The sequence below is a fragment of the Nicotiana tomentosiformis genome, chromosome 8 (genome assembly GCF_000390325.3).
Source record: "Nicotiana tomentosiformis chromosome 8, ASM39032v3, whole genome shotgun sequence".
Taxonomy (NCBI): domain Eukaryota; kingdom Viridiplantae; phylum Streptophyta; class Magnoliopsida; order Solanales; family Solanaceae; genus Nicotiana; species Nicotiana tomentosiformis.
Genome location: NC_090819.1, coordinates 45,070,770 through 45,098,714, shown reverse-complemented (window position 1 = coordinate 45,098,714; position 27,945 = coordinate 45,070,770). Strand labels below are relative to the sequence as shown.

Sequence of the window (27,945 nt, the reverse complement as noted above, 5' to 3'; positions counted from 1 at the left end):
GTATGCGTGAGAGGACGGATAATGACAACTAATGACAAACATGATTTTGCTGGCTAACTCTATCTCATTCTGCTCTTCAATTAAGATTATTAACTGGACGGAAAAAAAATTATCACGACTAACAGGAAAAACGTATAAAGCAGAAATAATTTGATCTAAGTTATGAAAATTATCTTGATACTTTATTCCTTTTGTTAATGAATAATTTTAGCAATTGCAGCTAACTGCTCCTTTGAGCAGCACATATGCTCTGGATATGACATATTCTACACACTTAATTGCACTTAGTTCTTGAAAAAAATATTGAGAAATCAATATCTGAGTGTTGGTTGCAAGTTCCTAATAATAGTTGCTCCCCATTATGCTTTGCCGATAGTAAAAGAAATGATCTTTTACCTGCTTTGGTATGATTATCTACTAAATGCTTAATAGAAATGTTCTGATTCTACTTGAAGTGCACAAAGTGCTCTGCAGAGATTACATATAAGGCAGATAGAAAATTTTCTGACAACAAAGAATGAGACAAAAATGAAAGCACAACCAATAATGAAGCAGATAGCAAATCTCTGAGACAACAGCAACACATTCATTCGACATAAGTAATAATTAAATTCATGATTAATAAAGATAATATGAAGTTGCATAGGTAGAGTCATTTCACCAGATCACATATCAACAGCAGCACATTCATTCGACATAAGTACAAAATATATAATTGCATAGCTAAAGGCATTTCAGTAAAAGCAATCAGAGATTCTTTTCTTTCTTAACGACTCTGCGAACCTTGTTGCTAGAGAGTTGAGAATTGAAGTCGTCATCTGGTCCTACTGTTGATGCCTTATTAGCGGATCTAGTCTTCTTGTCATACGTCTTCAAAGGAGATATTTTTGCATTGCAAGCATCACCATCTTCTAACACGGACGATCCACTTTATGATACGTTTTTCTCGAAGGGAGTTTGCAAAACAGACTTCAGCTAAGTTTCGGCCATAAGATCCTTTCAAAAATCAAAAAATTTAATAGCAGTTGGAGAGCAATACTGTTGCTAGTTGCATAATTTTGACTCATAATTGTTAACTAAATAAATAATGCTGTAAAAGTTTAAATTTCATAAAATTTACCCCGAAAAGCTTATCTCTACTTGAGCTTTGTCCATCAAAAAACTGTGGATCCTGTTAAACAGAAAGAAAAAAGAACATTCATCCTATGAGTGCAAAATTATTTATACCTAAATTTTGTATGAGGAGGTTTGTGAGTAAAAAATGTTTACAGTGATAGTGTCTTCAAATAAACTGTGATTGTATTCCTTTAGAAGGTCATCATCATCACTAAGCTTAAGAACTTTGTAGACTTCGACCTGTGACTCAATATTTTCTTGCTTAACAATAACCTTGAACATGAATTTTTTATAAAGAATATCGTCAAGTTCACTTGGATAAGAACAGTCAGCATCCGCAATTGAAGTCTACACCAAATTTCATAGGTTAGAAATATTATAATTGATAACTAAATTAAGTTTAGTATTATACCTCAAGTAATCTTTCCTTAAGTTCTTTTGCGGACTTCCCTATAAGCTGCATAGCTTCGCGATTCCAAAGCAACAATGAGATAAAAGCGGTTCCATCCATAACACGAACTTGAAGCCTATACCTGCAACTCAATTTTGATTAACCTTATGCATATTTTTTATAGATAGAAGATTTTAAATATACATAAATAGTAATTACCTGTGAGTAACTGAAAATTCTTCTTCATTGAATTTCTTACAAAAGTATTTATTTTCAACTTTATCAACCTTTCTATTACACTTGTTGCATGCTAAGTATGACCATCCCCGGTCAAGTTCCAAATTAATCAATTTTGCCGCAATCCAATAGCTACATTCCTATTTAACAAAAATAAAAAATTATTGTAAATGCAAAACAGAAAACATAAGGTAAATATAATTGACAAAGTAAATTAAACTCACTTGCGTGCACTGAACTAAATCCCTTATAGTTTTAAACAGTACAATTCCTTTGTCTAACTCATCTCTAACAGAGTAACTTTGCTGAGAACTTATTTGAGTGATTCGCTCAAAGTTTGATTGACGTGCTGCAAGTAATCTGTATAAGTAAAAAATTGTAATTTATAAATACTATTGTTATATTTTGTGTACATATAGAAAAGGATTATACACTTGAAAAACCTGGATTTAAAGTCAATAGATTGCGGCAACGTAGAATTTATCCATATCTTTGTCTGATACCAACAGCTACGCACTGAGTAATTACCTGTGTATCAAATGAACTATAAATATAAATTTGAAATTTAAAAATTTTTATAAACTAAAATTCAAAAATACATGTAATTTCTGGTAAACCTCGAAATTTTTGAGCTTTCATATGCTGGAAAACAACAATCAAAGGCTCATCGGTAGATTCATTCAAGTAATGTTGAATTTGATCCACAAGTTCGCTCCATAAGGTTGCCAAAATCTTGTTCCTTCTATACGTTTCATGGTAAGATTAATAAACACATATATAGGTAATTTATTATAAAGTATTGTTTCTATTTTTGAATTACTTACTGATCATCTTCGAGCACAACATTAATAAAGACACTTTGGTCGTTTCCTTGCTTGTAGGTCTTAACATCTTCATAGGTCACAACCTGACCAACAACATCTATAAATATAAAAGTTAGTCACATAGTTTTACAAATACCATTAGTTCATTAAAAATGAAAAGAAGAATTACCAAGTAATTCTGTCTCATCGACATCATGTTGATTTGTTAGTTGGTCAAAAGAGCGCAAGTTAAAGATGTTCATATGAAATGAAGGGTCAATTGTTTCCTCAACAAATGTCTTTTGAGTAAATGTCAGCCTCAGGTTGTGTGCCGTAGTCCTCAACTTCAAATTATTTGGTCCGACTAGTTCATACGATATAAGCGAAGTTCATGTATCTTGTTCCTAAAAAACTTAACAACATACTTTCCGATTGAAGCATGTATACGATCACCCTACAAAATCAGATTCCTTATTAGTGCACAATTATGAAGCCAACAATTATAAGCTCGTATATACTTTCATCACTGCCTAAAGTTGTCCTCAAGATTTGATGTCAAAAACCAGAATGCTACAGTTTGTTCTATATCAATTATGAAGCCAGCATTAATAGACAGAAAGAGGAATACTTGTACTATACATATTTCATATATAAGCGTAGTTTCTGTATGTTCATCCGATGATAGTCTAAGCAAGGCAACCAATATCTAATATTTGCCAGATTTTTATATTTTGAACAATACCTCTGTTATTTTGAACAATACCTCTGTTATTATGTACAAAGATGTAACTTAACTGGTTGTTTATATGTATATATTAGGATAATCACTGTCTAAAATTATCCTAAAGATTTGAAATCAAAAATCAGAATGGCACAGTCGGTTCCATATCACTTAAAGATCTGTTTATATGGAAGTCGAAATTATTGGAGCAACTTCTTAGACATTTGAGTAATGCGGAAGAATGAATTTTCATATAGACTGCGAGTACTTTAAGAAGTTTAAAACTATGAGAAAGTTGAATATGTTAGCTTAGAATCCTGTAAAACCAATTCAATTGAATACGGTATTTCCGGCTTAAAGCGATCCGGCATTACCCACATTCGAACGACTCTAACTTTGAGATTCCATTGCATCGAGTTGCCTGAAATTGTTTGATATCATGAATTTATGTGGCCATATTTGCAAAGCAATTGTAATCAGACTTGTATACTGAGTAGATAAAATACGAAGTTGAAAAGGTTTTGAAAATATAAAGCGCATAAATCATACAGTTATGTATGTGTAGATAAAATAGGGATTTTTGGTTGGAAGCCCACGTTTGGGAGCACGATCAGTTGTGGGATAGAATCCGACTGTTTGATGTTTGATGAAATAACTTCACGTTTGATGCCGACTGTTTTGTTGAAATAACTGGAATTATTCTCTGAAAAATTATTCGTCCTTTTTTTTTAAAACTTTTATGTATAAAAAAACTAATTGAAAATTTGAGAGGGTAGTTGTTGAGTAAAATAGGGCCAACTAAGAAAGTGGGAGGATTCTTTTTTTTTTTTAATAACAGCCAGCCCAAATAAGGGGAAGGAAATTCTATTTTTAATAGGCAAGTATATCAATAAGAATAACTGCAAAAACAAAATCGTGGGAGGACTGGAAACAAAATCGTGGGTCGATTGGAAGTTTTTTATATTTTTTAAATTTAACTTTATTTTGTTGATTTGTAGTTTGAATTTGAAATTCTAACTATCTTGGAGATTTGTCCTAATTTTTTACATGTGTTAGAATTGTGGGTATTCCACTTGTCAGCCTAACATGGTTTTGCCTTTGTTATTCTATATAGATAGATTTGTTATTCTATATAGATAGATTAGAACTTGACTTAGTTATAACACCTAGTTATTGTCAGATCCCTACCAAAGTGTCGTTTATGCGTAAAGCAAAATCCATCTTTGAAAGCAATCTTCGGTTTCCTTCTCTCTTTTTCCTACTATTTAGTCACAATACATATTGCAGTATTTTGTACATCCTTTGTGTGGAATGAACTCTACAACAAAACAAGGAATTACAGTTTACTCACCCCCAAAACTGGAAAAAGATACTTAATAATGAAAGTGAAACAACCAAAACAATCACTTCATATATACTTACAAGTGGATACATTTTGTATACAACTAGACAACTCTGCCTTCCAAAATAGTAAACAAACCTCATACAGTATGATGGAATGATGCAAAAGATAAAGGATAAAGAATTGGAGAAGAGGAATTTGTTGTCCACATCTATAAAAATAAAAAGTCTTTTTGAGTACCTGGCACTAGAGTCTTTGTTGGACCGCTCCAGCTTTGCAAGCCAGGCATTATTTTCCCTTTGACAACATGCAAAAGACAGGGTAGCTTCACCCGATACCTAGTCTACAAGCACATACATTCATCATCCCCCTTTTGCCCAAAAGAGGTGGAGATTTTGACCCAACCCCACAAAAAATTGTTGGATTAACTTTTGAAAAATGACATTAGGACCAAAATGCATAGACCATTTCCAGGAGCTTCCCTCTCAATTAAGGGATTTCCCTTTGCTGAATTGTTTTCACCATGACTTCTTATCAGCTATTCCTAGATTGATCAATTTTCTCATTGAGTTTTTTTTTTTGTAAAATAGCTGCCAATATACTCCGAGATCATTCTCTGAAATTGACAAGAAGAATTAAGTTAGACAATTTGGCATATTTTCAAGAAATATATGATATTATTGAATCAAAGAGATAAAATAATTACCAAGAAGCTGACTATAGTATGGCAGCATCACTGAAGCTTGTTGCACGAAGCTCAACGTTCCTTAGATGACGAAGATGTAGTAGGATTTCCTGAAGAAGATCCATGCCTTTATCGCCTTTCTTCAGCGAGCTTACACAGTTGTTTAGGAACTCCCTATCTGCCTCAAGGGCTTGTAGCCTTTGATGGAGATGATCCAAATCTTGTTCCACAGCTAGCTTCTTGTTCTCTAAATCAAAGTTATGAACCCCATTGGCATTTAGTGTACCATCTCCATTTTCATCACTCATTTTGTCAAATAGAGGAAGAAGTCTCTTTCCCTTGGCATGATGATGTTTCCCATTCATTTCCTTCAAGAAACCATTGGCATGAGAATCTTCCTCTATATTATCTTGATATGAATCTTCCATCAGCCTAACATCCTCAAAATGTTTTGCATCTTCATCATCCAAGTCCAAGCTGACAAGCCTTTCCTCCAAAACCTTTAGCTGCTCAAGAATCGCCATTCTCTCTTCCTCCAAATTTATAACTGCACCAACAGGAGTGCTATGATTCATGCCGCTATCATCTTCCTTTGCTTCTTCTTGATTCAAACCAATAGAGAGTCCATCACTATCCTCAGAGGAGAATGTGCTACTGTCCTTGCTTCTCTTCAACATCCTCGTTGCCTCATATTCCAATAATCTTTTCCTATATGCTTCCAATTCTTTCTCTAACTCTTGCTTTTCCCTCTCTCTCTTCACCATAAGCTCATTCATTAGCTGCAAGGCTTCTTGATCGTACTCCGATTGTTCTTCCATCATTCTTTGGTATTGCAAAGCTTCCATCTGCATTGCTGCTTTCTCTTCTTGAAGCCTATTGATCATAGCCATTGTCTGACTTGCAGCCACAGCAGAAGCACTTCTCTCTTCTTCCAATTCCGTGTACAGAGAATGTAAAGCCTTCCTCTCAGCTTTTAATGCTGATTTCAGATGTTCGACTGTTGAAATTGTATCTCCACTCTCTAACTCACTTCCATCCAGAGAATCTGAATCTTTCTTCGGGTGTAACTGATGGAAGCTATCTGGTGTATCGTGAACTTTATCTTCATTTAAGCTGGAACAGATTGAGGACTGGTTGTTCATCATATGTCCACTCAAATCAACTGATAATGTTCTCAATTCTACTTCATCTTCTTTATGACCTAATAATATGACACACAAAAGAGTTTTAGTAACTTAACCTTATGGGACAGGGTTTAATCCTCATTTTACTTGGTACAAAGAAATTATCATGAATGAAAGAAAGAAAGAAAGAAATAACAGATTCCTTGCTGCAAAGAGGTAACAAAATTACTATGAACTTGTACTTGATGGAAATGAGCAGAATTTCTGGAAGGTTCTTCATGTATATATGAAGTAAGTGCTTCATCTGCTTGATCCAAATCAGGAATTTCAGTCCCAATTGACACTTCTCCGTCAGTTTCATTGTTTGGCATTTCTTCTGAAACCACAGCATATACACAATAAGACAAAAACAGTCCTACATACATAAAACACTAGTAAGTCATAGAAGATGAACTGATAAATACCTGGTGAAACGTCTGAATTTTCCTCTTTCTCTTCTTCCCTTTCCTTAGCTGCAAGAATTTGAACTTGGTGATATGTAGATGCTTCTTCAGCGTTGGCAAATTGTTCATAAACCTCCTGGCATTCTTTGGCATAGAAAATCAAATCATTATCCATAGATTCAACAACTGCAAATTCAGGCTCCCTCTCACTCCCTCCCAAACAAATTTCAGCCTCTTCCTCCACAACTGCTTTAACCTCTTCCTTGACATCTTGATGGATTAATTTGACGGGGACCAACATATGACCACTGCAATCAATGAAGAATTCCAGATGCTGAGGGGGAGCTGCATCCTCAATCTCACAACCTTCATCTTTCAACATCTTTTTTTTGTATTTCTCCTCAATGTATTCAGTCACTCCTTCAAGAACTAAATGTACTTTTTCACCTTCCAACTTTTTAACATCAGAAGAAAGTAGCTGATTGTCACCATTTTTCTCGATTTTATCTTCATCCGATCTGTTTTGATCCAAGTTATCACCTTTTTCGAAAAGATCATTAGCCTCAATGATTAAATTCCCTTTGTGTGTATATTCCAAATCAGGTTTGATCAACATATAAGGAGTTGAAAACTTGGTCTCCAAGCTCACACCACAGCAAGAACAATTCAAAGCCACCTCACCACCATTTTCCAGTGTCATTTCCTTTCCATTTTCTATCATTTTAAGAAAAAAGGCGAAATTATCAGAAACACCATGAAAACCACAATCCTCGCACGTATCTTGTGATTCAGCTAGCCTTTGATGCTTTGAGCAGAATCCCAATTTGGAAACCTCAGTGGCATGAACCTCACAAAGAAGATCTCTATGTATGTTCCTGTTTTTTCCATGACCAAACAAATGATCAACTCGAGAACACCATAAACATGGTGGTTTTAGACCAAAATACTCTGCAAACTTGATTATCAGATAGGAAAAAAGAGAGTTGAGAAGAAGTAGTACTATCAAAGTCCATTCCAAGACTGCATAAATGAGAACAAGAGTCATCTTGTTGGTGTTTCTGTGTAACATGCTTGCAAACTTGTTAGCTCCCATTTTCTGTTGCTCTCTTTCTTTCTACTACACACACAAAGAAAAATACAGAGATTGTACAAGAATGAGTGGTGAGGAATTATGTAGAGAGGGTTGGTGGGGTGTGGAGGAGGAAGAAAGGTAGGAAAATGGTGAAAGTAGATGAAGCGGAGTTTTTATTTTAGACAAAAAAAGGGCGGTTTGAATAATGAGAAAGGGAAAGCCAAAGGAGACTTGATGCTTTAGAAAAGAATTATAATGATGTGATGGAAGAGAGGAAAAGAAAGAAAAAAAAAGGCAAATGAATTTCTTAATAAAAGAAAGAAGTAAGTAATGCGAGCCTTGTGAATTTTGACCAAGTTTAGTTGTCACACCATTAAACATTGAACGGCTAACAGATTTGTTGAATCCTTCTTCGCATTATGCTTCATCTAACTGATCTAATGAGTTTATATCCAAATTGGGTAATTATCCTTCTTACTATTACTCGAAGAAATAAAATAGATTTCTATTTTAATTACAAATCGAAGAGTTGAACTTTTAAACTGAATTTTTTAAAATATTTTTTAGGTATTTATATCTATATTATATTAAAAGCATGAAGTCTCTTATATCGTTTGCTTTTTTTACCCCTTAAATATTAATTTTATATTGGACAAGATTGTAATTTAATTATATTCCTAATATTTAGTATTTTAATATCAGCTAAATTTTTTGTTATTGAATTTTTCCTTATTTGTACTGTGTAAAAATTTCTAATGTTTAATTTGAAATTACAATGCAACTAAAACTCTTTGTCACACACGTTAATAGATGTTTATAAAGCTATCAAATTTAAACATACTTAATAAGCTTTGTCTCGCTAGGTCTGTTATGACTTCAATTTTTTGAAGTTAAGCCTGAATATCAGTTTTATTAATTTATAATTTTTAAAAGAATTTTTTGATGATTATTATATTTTAATTTGTCGTATGCTAAAGTTACTCTATTGTTGGAGATCGGTTTCATAATTTCATTCTTCTCTCGATAAGAGTTTATTGATGATTATTAAATTTATTTTATGTATTCTTTTATTGCTCTTAGTTGTATGCTATTAGGATATATTTTATAATATTTATGTAATTTTTAAAATTTAATATTCAGTAGTAACTCTTAGGAGTACTTGTCCTTCCTTTTAGGTTTGGGGGTCCTATTTCCCCCTCATGTTTCAGCTATTTAACAAGAAAACTTCATTAGCTAAACGTCATATTCACCTTTCAAAGCAAACTAAACTAAGTTGATAAATTCATCCTTCTGACAAATTTTAAAAAGTTTAATTAAGTTGAATATTTCAATTTTTGTAAAATTCAAATGAACTAAACACTTATTAAAAATTGTTAAAGACTTCGAATTTAACTACAAAATTATCACTTTTATTATTATGAAATTTTGATCATTTTAATTAATTTTTAAAAATTATTTTTTTAAAATGGGGACGCTATTTTTTCACATACTTCAGTCGAAAAATATGAATAAACTCATAGTAATAACAAGTAGTGTAGTACTGAGTTTGTATCGGAATAGAAAATCTTGAACTGTGAGTTATCCTAACCAAATTTAAACACTTTAAGCCTTCATCGAAAGACGTAAAATTAGGATAAATTTCGAATTTTTCAGTTATTTTAGAATATATTAGAGTGAAAAAAATCACCAATTAAATTTTCTTAACATTTCATAATAAATGAAGCATTAAGTTTGAGTAGAAATAGAAGAATTTGAACTTAGCTTAGTTTTTGCGGTGATTGGCATTGGCTCACTTTAGAATATTGCTATAGTAAAAATAATAATTTACGATAAACTTCGGGGTCCAAAGATCCGTTTAGCCGGATTTAAATACACTGTTCAACTGTAATAAAGAATAAGTCATGAATAGATCATAATTGAAGTTTAAAAAGAAAATTATTTATATGAGTAAAAGTTTTTCCTAATTATATATTTTTTCTTAATTTTTGTTGATCTTTGTTACTTTCAAAAACTGTAGGGTATGAGAAGTATTTAATTTTAAGTCTTTATAATTTAGTTATTTTTGATAGCATATTGATCCAACATTAGTCTATCTTTAGATTAAAAATTGCCACAAGTAGTGTTCTTACTTTTTCTTGAGTTACAAGTTTTATCATCTTTTAGAAGTTATAAGACATGATGCAACCTCTTTCGTGCTCTAACTGACCAAAAGTTTTAATTCTAATTTATTTAATTACACTTTCAATTTTAATTCAAATACAATTTAAAAATAATTTATTTATTGAAGCTAAAGTACACGTGCGACGCGCGTATTCTAAAATTAGTTATAATAAAAGTTTGAATCGCCAACTTAGTAGATGTCGATTGAAAGCTAATTAGTAGGAAGTAATACAAATAGAGTATTAGGTAAGGAATTTATTATAACATGTTAAACTAAACTACATAAATTTCCTGTTAAGAACACTCGCCATACTATCTCTACTTTAAGATGGTAGATACATCTTAATAGAGTACCAAGTATTATAGTATTGACATACGTCATACGCTACCGTAATTAGAGGGCTTCATTACATTTTTTCTTTAAAAAATGGTCTTCTTTTAAATGTATAAAAACATAAAAGTGGAAATTGATCTACTTTTCTTTTCTCCTTTTGTTAATTTTTTTTCTATTTTTATTTTTTAAAGAGGAAGGTGGCTTTGGATCCAAAAACACCTTTTGCTTTGCTAATTCTCTGTAAGCAGTTCCACTCTGTTTTTCATCTTGGGCATCAAATGGAAGGGACCCCACAAAGAAGGAAAATAGAATTGGTGGGCCACCATACAAAAGCAAAGTTGTGGGACCGTATAAGGATGCAGATGCTGGATTTCATCATATGTGTCTGTCTATCACACGCCCTTTTGCTTTTTGGTTTGGCCAAATATCAATAAGTATGTGCTCATTGTATGTTTTTCTCTTTTTTTCCTAAGTAGTTATATATGAGTTTATTTTCAAGCATAAAGTTGCATTGTTTTTTTTTTCTTTTCAAATTTTATTCACCAATTTTGACCAACCATATTAAAATCAATTTGCAAATTGAAACCATAGTTTATTTGAGGATTAAATTTTTTTTGAGAAGACAAGATATATCTTATATATTAATACTAAGGTGAAATATTTTCCAATATAGTAGTGTCACTTAGGATATTTAAGTTCCCTAAACAAGCTAGCATATGATAAATGCTTAACTAAAAGATGTAGTCCTTCACATTCTTTTATAATATTTGATTCAACAAAAGTAGATGGACATGCAAAAAACATAGGCTTGTTTATCTTGGAATTTTTTAAAGTTTCCTTAGCTAGTAGATGTGCTACTCATTGCCCTCCTCAAAAGTTATGCCTGACCACCGGGTGTCTCGCCTGGAGCATTAACATTCTCCATTCATTGGTGAGACATGTTCGTATACTATTATAATCACTTAGAAGCTTGATTGCTTCTCTTGAATCTGTTTCTATTTCCAATGGCAGGAGATGCAAATTGTTTGATGCTTGAAGGCCATGTTTTAATGCCAATAGTCCTGCTTGGAGTGGTGAACCCGCAAGAAAAAAAGTTAGGAGAATCTCACAATCCAATCACCATTATAATCTCTTATTACACCTCCCAAACCTGCATGAAAATTTCACGATTAAAAGCAGCATCTACATTGTCACACCCCAAACCAAAGGGACACGACGGGCACTCGGGCCTACCGCATCGAGCACCAACATAATGTGCATCCATAACAATGCTATCATGCGTAAATGGGCTGAAAAGGCCTCCATGAGATAATATGATTAAAACATGAAAGAAAAATCGACAAAGGACGACCAAAAATAATATACAAGCTTATATACACGAGACATCCGGGCCTACAAGGCCGCCATGACCATCAATACACATAACTTCTGTCTACAAGCTTCTAAGGAATATATAAATATCACAAGGTCGGGACAGGGCCCCGCCATACTCAACTACGTATGTATATACAACCATCATACCTACCAGCTCACTAGACAGCTCCGAAAAAAGGAGCGTGACGACCTTCAACTGAGTTGAGTCACCTATTGTGAAGTATCGTCTGAATCGCTATTTGTATCTGCGGACATGAAACGCAATGCCCCAGCAAGGGGTCGTCAGTACGAAAGATGTATTGAATATGTAAGGCAGGTAAAGCACATAAATAGAAGATGCAATACGAAGGAAGAGTACAGAAGTCAACCTGAAACTCATAACAAGCCTATGAGGGCATACATTATCACAATAAAGGATATATATGCATGTCTGTAAAAATCAAGCTACTCAACGGGGTCATATATTATAGTATCAATCAACTTTTTGGGACAAATCATGTCATATCATAACGTACCTGGCCTTAATAGGACTCGTAATGTCTCATGTCATATCATAACGTACCCGGCCTCGAAGAGGACTCGGTATACCCAACTGATTAGTGGTTGCACAATAGGTGTCGTACCCGATCGAATATAGCACGACTCGGTAGAGTATATATATATAGTGTGTGTGTGTGTGTAATGCAAGACCGACCACAAGTGATATCATGAATCTGGTAGAATGCCATCAGAAGGAAATACACAAGAACATGATCAATCTTTTATCAGGGAAGACTTAGGATTATTCAATCTTACAATCTGAAGATTATTTCAAAGGGAATATTTACATCAAGTCATGCCAAGAAAGAAAGTAGGCTTACATACTTAATGTCGACAGCTCATAAGTCCTCGAATGCTTAATGAACGACAATCTACATCATACGAATGATTTGGATCAATAGAAACTCAATAAACTATCAGTATTTTTATTTAGATATTTCATCGAACATTTTTGTGTGCGTAGAACTTCCATAGTCTTTAACAACAGTAACTCAACAATAAGATAACCCTTTTAACTCTATTTATCTCCTTATTTTCCTTATTCATTAACTACCAATATCCAGCAATTCAATATCATAGTATGGCTTCAAACGAGCGGCACAACAACAATAACAATCTCAACAAGCTCTTTAAACAATTCAACAATCACAACGAGTGGCAAGCTCAGTTTTACGATTAACAAATTATAATTTTAAGCTATTTTCTTTCTTCAAAAATATTCCCATAGAAGCAATAACAACCTACACCAGATACTACACCAATTTTTCAGCCACAACATACCTTAAAACATCTTCAAAATAGTCACATACTCGATAACCAAACATAACTACGATTTTCGGGCTTTACCTCACGGGTTTTCAATCTTATAACTTAGCCATGTCTTTTACAAGAACAAGAAAATATGGAGGAAGCAATAGCTTACCTCAATCACCAAGTTCAGATCGAAACATGAGCTTACTCTCACTTAGAATAACCTCCAATATCAACACGACGCACTAGAGCTACTCTTAGCTTGCACCACGAGATTCTTGGGGTTGGATTCACTTGGTAGCCTTTGATTTTGGCCTTAAATTAATTGACAACTCTTAGAGAGGTTTTTGGGAGTGTTTTGGATCAGAAATAGTGAAAATTACGAAAGAAAATGGATTGTAGGCGTTTGATATATATCTGAATATTTCCACCGTCCAAAGTGGGTCCGATAGGGAGCTGCTTGTGAAGTCTCACGAAAATACGAATATCTCTCTACTATGATATTTTATCGATGAACGGTTTAATGTGTTAGAAACCATACTCGTAGATCTTCAATTTGGTGGGTGGGTCACCCCATAACTCCAAGTATATTGAGAGTAAAACTCAGTGACATTGGACACAAATTTCAATAAGATTATGAACGTATCTTGCGACAACTTTTGTCAACTTTTGTTTTACAATTTGCTTGACTTCAAAATTTACATATGAACATTAAAAAATTCAAACACCTTAAAATACGAACTCCTTAGCATATTATGTACTCCTAGTTTTGCCCCAAAAGTACGGGTTATAATATCTTTGATCCGTTTAGCCTCCAACTCTCACGATACTTCCGTAACACTTGTGTTAATAAATCATTATCTTTGTAAAGGTTCTTAAACTCTATGAATTATATTGATTCACTTAAGACGCATTCCAATATGAAAGTACGGGGTATAACATCCTTTCTCCTTATGAATATTTATATTTATATTCTAACTCTCAAGATTTCTAAAAGTTTTGCAGAGTTTTCTTTGTAAATAGGGCTATCTGAAACCTGATAAGCAGCCCAAACACACAACCAATGCCACACAGGGCTACAAAATAGCATAATAACATCCAATTGGCTTCACACGACTGTCTATTTATGCAAAAATCAAAAAGGGTATCACGACCCGAAATCCCAACCGCGGGGCCGTGTATCACGACTCAGAATTTCCACTCTCGGGACCGTTATGGCGCCTAATATTTTACTTGATAGGCAAGACAACGTTAGATGTAGTTATTAACTATTTTTAATAATTTAAGTCAAATGAAAATCAATAAGCTAAATAGACTGAAATAAAGTAGGTAAATCTCATAACCAGCGATATCCAAATACAAATCCCAGAACTTGTGTCACGAATACACGAGCGTCTAGAGTACTACAAATAATAGTCTGAATGAAAGCATGACTATCTGAATCGAAATAAACATCTAGAGTAATGTAGAAGGGGACTTCAGGGTTGCGAACATTGTGCAGTAGTACCTCAAGTCTCCGTCAAGCACCGGATCCGAGCAATCTACTGATCGCTGCTAGGACCGACGCCAAAATCTGCACAAGAAGTGCAGAGTGTAGTATGAGTACAATCGACCACATGTACTTTGTAAGTGCCGAGCCTAACCTCGATGGAGTAGTGACAAGGCTAAGGCAAGTCACTTACAATAACATGTACGCAAGAAAGGAAAACAGGAAAGGTAAGGCAGTTAACTTATGAAAAAGAACTCAATTATTGTAATCTGAGAACCCGGAATAATCGATCTCAAAATTCATGTAACAACACTGGAAATCAACAAAATAACAACAATGAATACAATACACACAATCCGTTGCGGCGCGCAACCCGATCCTACCGTACACACACAATCCTCCCTTATTTCACCATATCAATATCAAAATCACATATAAAATCCATTGCGACACGCAACCCGATCCCACCATATCATCGTAATCAATATCATACTCCTCCCTTATTTCACCATATCACAATTTATCAATATCAAGTATTACGTATACAACCGTTGCGGCGCGCAACCTGATCCTACCATATCAATATCAAAATCCTCCCTTATTCCACCATATCACAACTATTGCGGCGTGCAACTCGATCCATAAACAAATTCAATAAATGTAATCAATCTAACAGCTCAATTCACAAGAATCTCTACGATTAAAGAATATGAAAGCAAAGCAATAAAGGAACCCCGTACCAAATTAAGAAATGCTACAATTAATACAAAAGCACAAGACAAGCCAAATATATGATAGTTAAAGTGTACAAATAAGAAAATTAAGGCAAGTAGCAATTAATCATAAAGTCATGGAAGGAACGAACATTTCAATACAAGAATAATTAATGAAAGTAACAAGTTACGTCATAGAAAGCAATTAAAGCATGTAACGATTAAGACATGGAATAAGGTAATTCATGAAATGAGAGAAAGCATGAAAATAATTATTTTGACAACGTATATACACTCGTCACCTCGCATATACGTCGTTACACAGGTAATTCACATAACATATAGTTCAAAGGTTCCTAATTCCCTCAAATCAAGGTTAGACCCAACACTTACCTCGCTCCACAACCAAATCAAAGCTCAATCGGGGCCTTTCCTCTAAAATTCGCCTCCAAACTAATAGAATCTAACCAAAATAAACTTAATATCAACAAACAATACTAGGGAAATTAATTACAATAGATAAAGCTAAGATCTTTACACTTTTCCCAAAAAAATCAATAAAAGTCAACCCCAGGCTCGCTTGGTCAAACCCGAGATTCAGACCAAAACTCAATTACCCATTCAGCCCTGAGCCCGATTAAGCAATTAGTTTCAAAATTCGACCTCAATTTGAGGTCTAAATCTCAATTTTACAAACAAAAAAAAAACCAATTCTACCCAAATCCCTAATTTTCTATCATGAAAGAGCATAGATTAAGGTTAGAAATCAATAGGTGTTGATGAAAATGGAAGGAAACGAGTTAAAATATACTAACCTATGATGTGGGGATGAAATTCTTCTTCAAAATCGCCTCTAGGCCGAGCTCTAATGTGAAGATGGTGAAAAGTGAAGAAAATCCCGTCTTTGGGACATTTAAGTCAATGGGCGTCAGGCCTTCTTCGCGTTCGCGAAGGTCTTGACGTGATCGCAAAGTGCAGCGGTCCAAGTGGCCTTCGCGTTCGTGATGGCTCTTCCCCCTGGCCATAGCGTTCGCGACCCTCTGATCATGTTCGTATAGAACACCTAGCTGCTCCCCTCCTAGACCCCTTACTCATCGCATTCGCATAGTGTTGGTCGTGTTCGCGAAGTCTGATCCCATCATTGCTTCGCGTTCGCAGCCCCTACCTCGCGTTCGCATAGAGAAAATTCCACCCTAGCCCAGGTAACTCTTTGCGATCGCGAAGAAGGATGCACCAGACATCAGAAAACTCAGAACCAGAAATTGCCTAAGTCCAAAAACCACTCTGTAGCCTATCCGAAACTCACCCGAGCCCCTCGGGCTCCAAACCAAACATGCACACAAGTGTAATAACATCATACAAACTTGCTTGCATGATCAAAACATCAAAATAACACTTAGAACTACGAATCTAACATCAAAATGTATAAAGTTTTCAAAGAAACTCAAGAAAATGCAGATTCGGGTCCCAATTCGATTCTGGGCATACGCCCAAGTCCCAAATCACGATACGACCCCACCGGGACCATCAAAACACAGATTCGGGTCTGTTTACATAAAATATTGACCGTAGTCAACTCAAATGAGTTTTAAGGCATAATTTTACATTTTCTTAGATTTTCCACATAAAAACTTTCTGGAACAAGGCACGGACTGCGCATGCAAATCAAGAAATACTAAACTGAGCTAGTCGAGGCCTCGAAACATAGAAATGAAGGGTGAAACTCAAAATGACCTATCGGGTCATCATACTATGATGGAGCCTAACGTCCACTTGCTAGTCAAGCCAACATTAATACACAACTAATCATTTATAGACCAATTTGAAAGCAATATAATAATAATTAAAGCTGTAAAAGTTCAAAATAGATATAATAACTCCAAACGCTGACTAGACAAATCCTAGAATCTGGTGTCACAAGTACATGAGCATATTAAAAGTGCTATAACCAATGTATGAATAATATACAATTGTTCGAAACAAAATAAACAGTAAAGCTAGATAAGGAAGGGGACTTCAGGGACTACGATCATCGTGCAGGTCTACCTCAAGTCTCCAGATATAGATCCGAGCAGAAACTCCACTAGACACCGCTAGGACTAACACCAGAATCTGCCCAAGAAGTGCAAAAGTGTAGTATGAGTACAACCGATCCAATATACTTTGTAAGTACTGAGCCTAACCTCGACGAGGTAGTGACGAAGCTATGACAAGACACTTACTAAAATCATGTGTAGATATATGCATAAAGCAACAGAAATAACAAGTAAAGCATTTAAAATAATAATAGGGAGAGAACATGTAAAAAGAGAGTAGGATCAGAACAGTCTTCCGAAATAAACAACGATGCAGCCAAGTAACTTCACAAATCCAAAAATCAAGTAAATCAATGAAATCATCAAATGGCATGGCATCACCCTTCGTGCTTTTACTCTCATTTTACTCTCATCCTCACCATGTAATATGATAAATACAATGGTACGACATCACCATTCGTGCTTTTACTCTCATCCTCCCCGTATGACATGATAAATAAAATGGCACGGCATTACCCTTCGTGCTTTTACTCTCTTCCTCACATGATATGATAAATAATATTAAAGGCAATCAAGTGCATGACATCACGCTTTGTGCTTTAATCCTCACAATCACTCAATCAATGATAACAATATGTAAAATAAGACATGACAACACCCTTGGTGCTTTTCACTCTTATTCACCAAGCAATAACAATAATCCAAATTATCAATGCAAGGTGGGAAGCAAATTTCAACTCCAACCCTGGTGTTATGATAAGCAAATTCAACTTCCGACATCCCAACAACTTCAAATTAATCGATAAACATGAAAGCGAACAATCAAAGAATAACAATCTAACTAAATCATAGAAGGCATGGTAAAAGAAGCAACAATTCAATAAATCAATTTCCACCCGCATGCTTTAACCCATGATGACACATATATACTCGTCACCTTGCATACACGCCGTCCCTACACATAATTCACATAGCAAATAGACCAATAAGTCCTAATTTCCTCAAGTAAAAGTTAAACACGACACTTACCTTACTCCGCAACCAAATAAATCAATCAACCACCGTCTTGCCTTTCGAACAAGCCTCCAAACCAACCGAATCTAGTCAATTATCGATCAAACAATTCAAAATAAGCTTTAGAAACTACCCGCGAATTAAAAAGGTTCAACTTTGAATATTTTTTAAAATGTCAACAAAAGTCAACCCCGGGTTTGCTTGGTCAAAATTTGAGACTCAGACTAAAATTCGATTACCCATTCACCCTCGAGCCCGGTTATGTGATTTGTTTCGAATTCCGACCTCAATTTGAGGTATAAATCTCAATTTTAAAAAAATACATAAATTCTACCCACAATCCCAAATTTCTACCATAAAATTCATAGATTTGATATTAAAAACTCATGAAAAGTAATGGGGAATTGATAGAAAATGAATTAGAGTTTCTTACTAATGAATTTGGGAAGAAAAGTTTTTTTTAAAAATCGCCTCTAGAGTGTTAAAGGTTGAGAAATGGTATAAAATAAGCAAAATCTCATTTTCTCCTCTTTTACCCAACTACAGATGTCACATTTGCAAACGCTTGTCCGCAAATGTAATACACTGATCGCAAATGCGATCAGTGCATTAGACCACCAAACGTCGCAAATGTGACAAAAGTCTCGCAAATGCGAGGAGTCCCCTCATCGCAAATGCGAGCTAGGTTTCGTATTTGCGAAGCTGCCAACCCCCAGTTCCAAGTCACAAAAGCGACTCAAAGGTTTCATATGCGAACACCTAGTGTTCGCAAATGCGATTAGATATTCGCAAAAGCGACGCACTAACCCACCAGCCCCGTATTGCAAATGATTTCATTTGACCACAAAAGCGAGCTTGCAAATGCGAGATCTACAGACTTGAAGCACCATCAGTTTGCACCAGCAATCCTAAAACCAACCAAATTCATATAATACTCACCCGAAACGCATCCGAGCCCCTCGAGCTCCAAACCAAACATGCACACTATAACAATAATCGATCATCAAAACTCAAGATTTTTCAACTTTAAACTCAATTTTTACAATTTCACACATAATGCGCCGAAATGCATTCAGGTCACCCCGGACCCCAACCAAATGTGCGTACAAGTCTAAAATATCATACGAACCTACCAAAATTGTCAAAATATTGATCCGAGGTTGTTTACCCAAAGTGTTGACCGTGGTCAACTCTAGCCTCAATTTATGTTAAAATCATATTTTCTTAAAATTTTCACATAAAAGCTTTCTGAAAGGCGGCTCGAAACATGCACGCAAATCAATAAATATTAAATAAAGCTATGGGAGTCTCAAAACATAGAAATTAGGACTAGTACTCAAAATGACCTATCGGGTCATCACAAAGGGTTAGCCATGACTCACCTCAACTATCATCCGTTGTACTCTGAGTTGTGGCTGCCATATTTGTCTTAGTATTATCACCTACAGTCTGAAACAAATGAGGATATCTAGATTTCATATCCTCCCCAACTTCCCATATCATTTTCTTTACATTTTTGTTCCTTCAAAGTACCTTAACTGAAGCCACCTCTTTGGTTCGCAACTTACAAACTTGGCGATCTGGGATAGCTACCTGAATTTCCTTATAGGATAGGTCTTCTGTGACCTGGACATCCTTAATGGGGGTAATGCGGGAGGGGTCACCCAAGCACTTACGAAGCATGGATACATGAAGCACAAAATGAACTGTTTCTAATTCCGGGGGCAACTCAAGCTTATAAGCTACTTGACCGATTTCTGGTTAATCTGATATGGTCTGACAAACCTGGGGCTAAGCTTGCCTCTCTTGTTGAACCTCATCACGCCTTTCATAGGTGACACTTTCAAGAACACATAGTCTCCCATAACTCTAAGTGTCGATATTGGTTATCTAAGTAAGACTTTTGCTGACTTTGAGCGGTAAACAATCGATCCTAAATCACTTTCACCTTCTCTACAGCCTGTTGCACCAAATCAGGGCCTAATAATTTTGTCTCGCCAACATGGAACCAACCGATAGGAGACCTGCACTTCCACTCATATAGGGCTTCATATGGTGCAATCTGGATACTGGAATAGTAGTTGTTGTTATAAGCAAACTCAAAGAGCGACAAATGATCTTCCCAAATTCCTTTGAAGTCTAGAACACAGGCTGGCAACATGTCCTCGAGTGTTAGAATAGTGCACTCGGCCTGACCGTCTTTCTACGGATGGAAAGTTATGCTAAGAGTAAGCGGCGTACCCAAACCTTTCTGGAAGGAATCTTTAGAAGTTCATTGTGACCAAACTCCTCTATTTGAGGTAATAGACATTAGAATGTCCTAAAGCGTATTGTCTTCTCAATTTATCACTTATGTAATTCTTGACTGTGTGAATAGCTCCATCTTGGTAAGAAATGAGTTACTCGTGTAAATTTGTCGACCATCAACTCTCTAGAGTAATATTTCTAATAAGAACGGGGTAAACCCATACTGTACTTTATCCTTGAACTACTCTTTCATTTCCACGTCGAGAACTCTATCCACTATATCAGCCCTCTGGGCCTTGATACTCTATCTGTACCAGCTGACCATTCGGTCACTGTGCCAAAATTTGACAATGTTCCTGTCACACTAGCACAATAATACATATCTCTGGTACCGTGGTACACCCTTGTCAAATCAGGATGAATAGAATGTGGGGGGAGGGGGAGAATAATTCATCTCCACTCTCTACTTTTCCCATATATCATCTATATCTGGACACACAATAGACCTGGTATCGGAAAATTCCATTTCCCTAAGAACTCAAATATTATCTTTCTTTGCCATAAAAATTTCTCCTTCGATAATATTAACTCCGGATCTTCATATTAAGTTGTCCATACCTCTTATCTTATGCTGCCCTGGAGGTCATCACCTTGTTCGGTTGAATTTCCTTTTTAGACTGTAATAGGACAGAATCCCTATGTCAATCCCTATTGTTATTCTTTTACTTCGATTGTTAGGGTGCTACCACTGAGTTTTAGTGCGCAACTCTATTCGTTGTAATCTAGATTCTAAACCATTTCCTTCTTGAGGAGGACCATATTCTACTATACCATCTGGGCTCACCTTTACTCACTTTTTAATCCCAAGAATTGTTACTCTCTTAAGAAGACTCATAGGTATCTATATCATTGTGGCTCGCCTTGGAGGATGCCTTTACCATGCATTGGAGAAACTTATCTAAATTTTGGCTATTGCCGCTTAAAGATATACTAGAGGTCCTTATGGTTACTAAAGATATCATATTATACCGCTAATGCGTGTTCACCGCTACCGACCCTAAGTCATGGTTCTGTAGTTCTTCTTGGTTCTCCCAACCGCTCTTTAGCTTAAGCGACCTCATTTCCTTATTCCTTCTTAACGTGTGGATTACAATGCATTGATTTATCTCAACCTCTATCATTCAGGAGTTTCTTATATACCTGGCCTTAAGTTCCACTCTTGGTCCCAATCTTGATTCTTTATTTAACTAGCATAGCTAGCAATAAGTTGTTGACGTATTTCCTCATTGGATACCTACCCATACTTGGACCACTATATTCAGAGTAAATTCTCCTTTTTTATCTCTTAGCTAACATCTTTTAGTATTATACTTTTAGCAATCTCATCGTCATATATCTCTATAGGATCTTAGGTACCTTTTAAGTACCCATCATCATCCTTCTCACTCCCACTTCCGCTTTCATTCTAACAATACCAACTCTAAGTGTTATTTGCCTTCACTCTGAGCTTCATAGCCCTTTAGCTTGATTGGCTATATACTAGCACTTTTTTATCGTTACTTTTCACCTGAAATATCCCTTGCGAGTTGTGATCACATACTTATGAAGTTAAAACTTCAGGCTCTAAGACCATTCCATAATATAAAATGATGTGTCGGTTGACGGCTCGTCCGACCTCTTAAGTAGCCTACTTCTAGGCTTTACATACATCATCTCTCGATGTAACTCAACTTACCCTTTCATTCGTTAGTTCTGGGTAATCCCTTTTTGGGGCTTATAAATGCTTCTATCTTTGATTTTCCTTCATGATTTCCCTGTTGAGCCCCATCTGTCTGGCGGGTCTTACCGTTGCTTAACTCCTCTAAACGGGAGGTTTTCACCTTTCTATTCTTAGCGTGAATACTTACATATCATTCTATGTTCATAACACATCTGCAAAATCTGGATAACACCATCTTATTCATCTTAAAACTCTGCGTGTTAACCTTCTCTTCCACTTGCTAACCCATTATGTGAGTTCTATATCGATTATGTATCACACTATCTCTTCTATAGGAGGAAGCCCACTTTTGTGCTTAGTAATTTCCTTCCTGAAATGTCATATTTTTTATTCAACACCCTTCGCAATCCTATTTATTAACAACTTACAATTTGCCTTAAAGCAATACTTTTAAGTAGGGCTACTGAATCATTTACACAAGTAGAACGCCGCAGGTTCATAACTGACATACTCAGTCTCAGTAGGCAACTTGTCTTCCCATCAAGACGTTAGTATTAACCCCTTCTCCCTAGTAGCCTTTAAGGATCGCCCTTTTTGCAAATTATTCTCTTATTAATTAATCAGTTACTTTGTAATTTCTCAGTATCCTTGATTATAACCATCTATTGAGTCTCCCACTCTTATTCCATTTAACTTAGAGAACTTTCTAATAGTAGTACTCCCTAATTGAGGGAATTAATTTCTCTGGTCAGTATATTCTGTTGACCTTTGTTAATTCAAAATTCATAATATACTTGGTCTCATAATACCTTCCTCTTCTTTTCTCATCATTTACTTATACTTACCTTAGGTTTTACTTGACTATGATTTGGTCACATTACCATGCTTTATCTTACGATTCTTAGTTATTTTTAGTATCTATTCAGGTTTTCTTTGTATGTTTGTGTCATTCCCCTGCCATCAATTTCAGTTCTTACCTTTGTTTATATACTTGCAACATAACATTCTCTTACGTTAACTTCCCCTTTCTTTAATCGACCTTATGTTCTGGGCGCTCACCATTCATGCTTTACCTTGGACAAAAGCCTTTCTAAGGGAAATATTATCTCTCACACAAAGGGTTCCATACTTAGCCCCCAGATCTTCAAGATCTTCAAAGGTCATATCCGACTAACAATTTTTGGGTCCATCATGCACACATTCTCTAAAAAGCTGCCATCGACATGTTCGTACTATTCTTCAGTGCTACCCATATTATGAATTGTTCTAATCTTCACTAGATCCCGAGGTCTCTAGGATCTTCAGTGCATCTTCTTTTCCTCTTGCTCTTTGTCTCTTCAAACTCAACTATAATTGTATTTTGGTGTGTAACGCATGATTTTGCTGGCTAACTCTATCTCATTCTGCTCTTCAATTAAGATTATTAACTGGACGAAAAAAAAATTATCACGACTAACAGGAAAAACGTATAAAGCAGAAATAATTTGATCTAAGTTATGGAAATTATCTTGATACTTTATTCCTTTTGTTAATGAATAATTTTAGCAATTGCAGCTAACTGCTCCTTTGAGCAGCACATATGCTCTGGATATGACATATTCTACACACTTAATTGCACTTAGTTCTTGAAAAAAATATTGAGAAATCAATATCTGCGTGTTGGTTGCAAGTTCCTAATAATAGTTGCTCCCCATTATGCTTTGCCGATAGTAAAAGAAATGATCTTTTACCTGCTTTGGTATGATTATCTACTAAATGCTTAATAGAAATGTTCTGATTCTACTTGAAGTGCACAAAGTGCTCTGCAGAGATTACATATAAGGCAGATAAAAAATTTTCTGACAGCAAAGAATGAGACAAAAATGAAAGCACAACCAATAATGAAGCAGATAGCAAATCTCTAAGGCAACAGCAGCACATTCATTCGACATAAGTAATAATTAAATTCATGATTAATAAAGATAATATGAAGTTGCATAGGTAGAGTCATTTCACCAGATCACATATCAACAGCAGCACATTCATTCGACATAAGTACAAAATATATAATTGCATAGCTAAAAGCATTTCAGTAAAAGCAATCAGAGATTCTTTTCTTTCTTAACGACTCTGCGAACCTTGTTGCTAGAGAGTTGAGAATTGAAGTCGCCATCTGGTCCTACTGTTGATGCCTTATTAGCGGATCTAGTCTTCTTGTCATACGTCTTCAAAGGAGATATTTTTGCATTGCAAGCATCACCATCTTCTAACACGGACGATCCACTTTATGATACGTTTTTCTCGATGGGAGTTTGCAAAACAGACTTCAGCTGAGTTTCGGCCATAAGATCCTTTCAAAAATAAAAAAATTTAATAGCAGTTGGAGAGCAATACTGTTGCTAGTTGCATAATTTTGACTCATAATTGTTAACTAAATAAATAATGCTGTAAAAGTTTAAATTTCATAAAATTTACCCCGAAAAGCTTATCTCTACTTGAGCTTTGTCCATCAAAAAACTGTGGATCCTGTTAAACAGAAAGAAAAAAGAACATTCATCCTATGAGTGCAAAATTATTTATACCTAAATTTTGTATGAGGAGGTTTGTGAGTAAAAAATGTTTACAGTGATAGTGTCTTCAAATAAACTGTGATTGTATTCCTTTAGAAGGTCATCATCATCACTAAGCTTAAGAACTTTGTAGACTTCGACCTGTGACTCAATATTTTCTTGCTTAACAATAACCTTGAACATGAATTTTTTATAAAGAATATCGTCAAGTTCACTTGGATAAGAACAGTCAGCATCCGCAATTGAAGTCTACACCAAATTTCATAGGTTAGAAATATTATAATTGATAACTAAATTAAGTTTAGTATTATACCTCAAGTAATCTTTCCTTAAGTTCTTTTGCGGACTTCCCTATAAGCTGCATAGCTTCGCGATTCCAAAGCAACAATGAGATAAAAGCGGTTCCATCCATAACACGAACTTGAAACCTATACCTGCAACTCAATTTTGATTAACCTTATGCATATTTTTTATAGATAGAAGATTTTAAATATACATAAATAGTAATTACCTGTGAGTAACTGAAAATTCTTCTTCATTGAATTTCTTACAAAAGTATTTATTTTCAACTTTATCAACCTTTCTATTACACTTGTTGCATGCTAAGTATGACCATCCCCGGTCAAGTTCCAAATTAATCAATTTTGCCGCAATCCAATAGCTACATTCCTATTTAACAAAAATAAAAAATTATTGTAAATGCAAAACAGAAAACATAAGGTAAATATAATTGACAAAGTAAATTAAACTCACTTGCGTGCACTGAACTAAATCCCTTATAGTTTTAAACAGTACAATTCCTTTGTCTAACTCATCTCTAACAGAGTAACTTTGCTGAGAACTTATTTGAGTGATTCGCTCAAAGTTTGATTGACGTGCTGCAAGTAATCTGTATAAGTAAAAAATTGTAATTTATAAATACTATTGTTATATTTTGTGTACATATAGAAAAGGATTATACACTTGAAAAACCTGGATTTAAAGTCAATAGATTGCGGCAACGTAGAATTTATCCATATCTTTGTCTGATACCAACAGCTACGCACTGAGTAATTACCCGTGTATCAAATGAACTATAAATATAAATTTGAAATTTAAAAATTTTTATAAACTAAAATTCAAAAATACATGTAATTTCTGGTAAACCTCGAAATTTTTGAGCTTTCATATGCTGGAAAACAACAATCAAAGGCTCATCGGTAGATTCATTCAAGTGATGTTGAATTTGATCCACAAGTTCGCTCCATAAGGTTGCCAAAATCTTGTTCCTCCTATACGTTTCATGGTAAGATTAATAAACACATATATAGGTAATTTATTATAAAGTATTGTTTCTATTTTTGAATTACTTACTGATCATCTTCGAGCACAACATTAATAAAGACACTTTGGTCGTCTCCTTGCTTGTAGGTCTTAACATCTTCATAGGTCACAACCTGACCAACAACATCTATAAATATAAAAGTTAGTCACATAGTTTTACAAATACCATTAGTTCATTAAAAATGAAAAGAAGAATTACCAAGTAATTCTGTCTCATCGACATCATGTTGATTCGTTAGTTGGTCAAAAGAGCGCAAGTTAAAGATGTTCATATGAAATGAAGGGTCAGGTGTATCCTCAACAAATGTCTTTTGAGTAAATGTCAGCCTCAGGTTGTGTGTCGTAGTCCTCAACTTCAAATTATTTGGTCCGACTAGTTCATATGATATAAGCGAAGTTCATGTATCTTGTTCCTAAAAAACTTAACAACATACTTTCCGATTGAAGCATGTATACGATCACCCTACAAAATCAGATTCCTTATTAGTGCACAATTATGAAGCCAACAATTATAAGCTCGTATATACTTTCATCACTGCCTAAAGTTGTCCTCAAGATTTGATGTCAAAAACCAGAATGCTACAGTTTGTTCTATATCAATTATGAAGCCAGCATTAATAGACAGAAAGAGGAATACTTGTACTATACATATTTCATATATAAGCGTAGTTTCTGTATGTTCATCCGATGATAGTCTAAGCAAGGCAACCAATATCTAATATTTGCTAGATTTTTATATTTTGAACAATACCTCTGTTATTTTGAACAATACCTCTGTTATTATGTACAAAGATGCAACTTAACTGATTGTTTATATGTATATATTAGGATAATCACTGTTTAAAGTTATCCTAAAGATTTGAAATCAAAAATCAGAATGGCACAGTCGGTTCCATATCACTTAAAGATCTGTTTATATGGAAGTCGAAATTATTAGAGCAACTTCTTAGACATTTGAGTAATGCGGAAGAATGAATTTTCATATAGAATGCGAGTACTTTACGAAGTTTAAAACTATGAGAAAGTTGAATATGTTAGCTTAGAATCCTGTAAAACCAATTCAATTGAATACGGTATTTCCGGCTTAAAGCGATCCGGCATTACCCACATTCGAACGACTCTAACTTTGAGATTCCATTGCATCGAGTTGCCTGAAATTGTTTGATATCATGAATTTATGTGGCCATATTTGCAAAGCAATTGTAATCAGACTTGTATACTGAGTAGATAAAATACGAAGTTGAAAAGGTTTTGAAAATATAAAGCGCATAAATCATACAGTTATGTATGTGTAGATAAAATAGGGATTTTTGGTTGGAAGCCCACGTTTGGGAGCACGATCAGTTGTGGGATAGAATCCGACTGTTTGATGTTTGATGAAATAACTTCACGTTTGATGCCGACTGTTTTGTTGAAATAACTGGAATTATTCTCTGAAAAATTATTCGTCCTTTTTTTTTAAAACTTTTATGTATAAAAAAACTAATTGAAAATTTGAGAGAGTAGTTGTTGAGTAAAATAGGGCCAACTAAGAAAGTGGGAGGATTCTTTTTTTTTAATAACAGCCAGCCCAAATAAGGGGAAGGAAATTCTATTTTTAATAGGCAAGTATATCAATAAGAATAACTGCAAAAACAAAATCGTGGGAGGACTGGAAACAAAATCGTGGGTCGATTGGAAGTTTTTTATATTTTTTAAATTTAACTTTATTTTGTTGATTTGTAGTTTGAATTTGAAATTCTAACTATCTTGGAGATTTGTC

The 27,945-nt window shown here is 34.8% G+C and overlaps 3 protein-coding genes across 7 annotated transcripts; all 3 read right to left on the bottom strand.

Annotated features, from left to right (window-relative positions):
* Positions 1-622: 622 nt before the first annotated feature.
* On the bottom strand, positions 623-26,743 carry LOC104099595 (replication protein A 70 kDa DNA-binding subunit B-like). 3 transcript variants are annotated; one of them, XM_070182281.1, is made up of 8 exons: positions 26,383-26,743; positions 26,214-26,310; positions 26,007-26,131; positions 2,188-2,272; positions 1,969-2,104; positions 1,727-1,884; positions 1,529-1,649; positions 623-1,464 (listed from the first exon to the last, which is right to left on the bottom strand). In XM_070182281.1, exons 1-8 carry the CDS (start codon positions 26,453-26,455, stop codon positions 1,228-1,230), a joined length of 1,032 nt encoding a protein of 343 aa, XP_070038382.1. In that variant the 5' UTR covers positions 26,456-26,743; the 3' UTR covers positions 623-1,227. The 3 variants fall into 3 exon arrangements, with proteins under 3 accessions (XP_070038382.1, XP_070038383.1, XP_070038381.1); XM_070182282.1 differs by lacking the exons at positions 26,007-26,131; positions 26,214-26,310; positions 26,383-26,743 and adding exons at positions 2,362-2,486; positions 2,569-2,665; positions 2,738-3,112 and having other exon boundaries at positions 2,188-2,260; XM_070182280.1 differs by lacking the exons at positions 26,007-26,131; positions 26,214-26,310; positions 26,383-26,743 and adding exons at positions 2,362-2,486; positions 2,569-2,665; positions 2,738-3,107.
* On the bottom strand, positions 4,655-8,153 carry LOC138896856 (myosin-binding protein 2-like). Of its 3 annotated transcripts, XM_070182278.1 has the most exons (5): positions 7,863-8,148; positions 6,884-7,737; positions 6,649-6,795; positions 5,317-6,496; positions 4,655-5,226 (listed from the first exon to the last, which is right to left on the bottom strand). In XM_070182278.1, exons 2-4 carry the CDS (start codon positions 7,581-7,583, stop codon positions 5,328-5,330), a joined length of 2,016 nt encoding a protein of 671 aa, XP_070038379.1. In that variant the 5' UTR covers positions 7,584-7,737; positions 7,863-8,148; the 3' UTR covers positions 4,655-5,226; positions 5,317-5,327. The 3 variants fall into 3 exon arrangements, with proteins under 3 accessions (XP_070038379.1, XP_070038378.1, XP_070038377.1); XM_070182277.1 differs by having other exon boundaries at positions 6,649-6,792; positions 6,884-8,153; XM_070182276.1 differs by having other exon boundaries at positions 6,884-8,150.
* On the bottom strand, positions 24,202-25,291 carry LOC138896643 (uncharacterized). Its single transcript, XM_070181905.1, has 4 exons — positions 25,174-25,291; positions 24,915-25,109; positions 24,766-24,816; positions 24,202-24,641 (listed from the first exon to the last, which is right to left on the bottom strand). The coding sequence occupies exons 1-4, from the start codon at positions 25,270-25,272 to the stop codon at positions 24,576-24,578; spliced, it is 411 nt and encodes a 136-aa protein (XP_070038006.1). The 5' UTR covers positions 25,273-25,291; the 3' UTR covers positions 24,202-24,575.
* Positions 26,744-27,945: the final 1,202 nt, after the last annotated feature.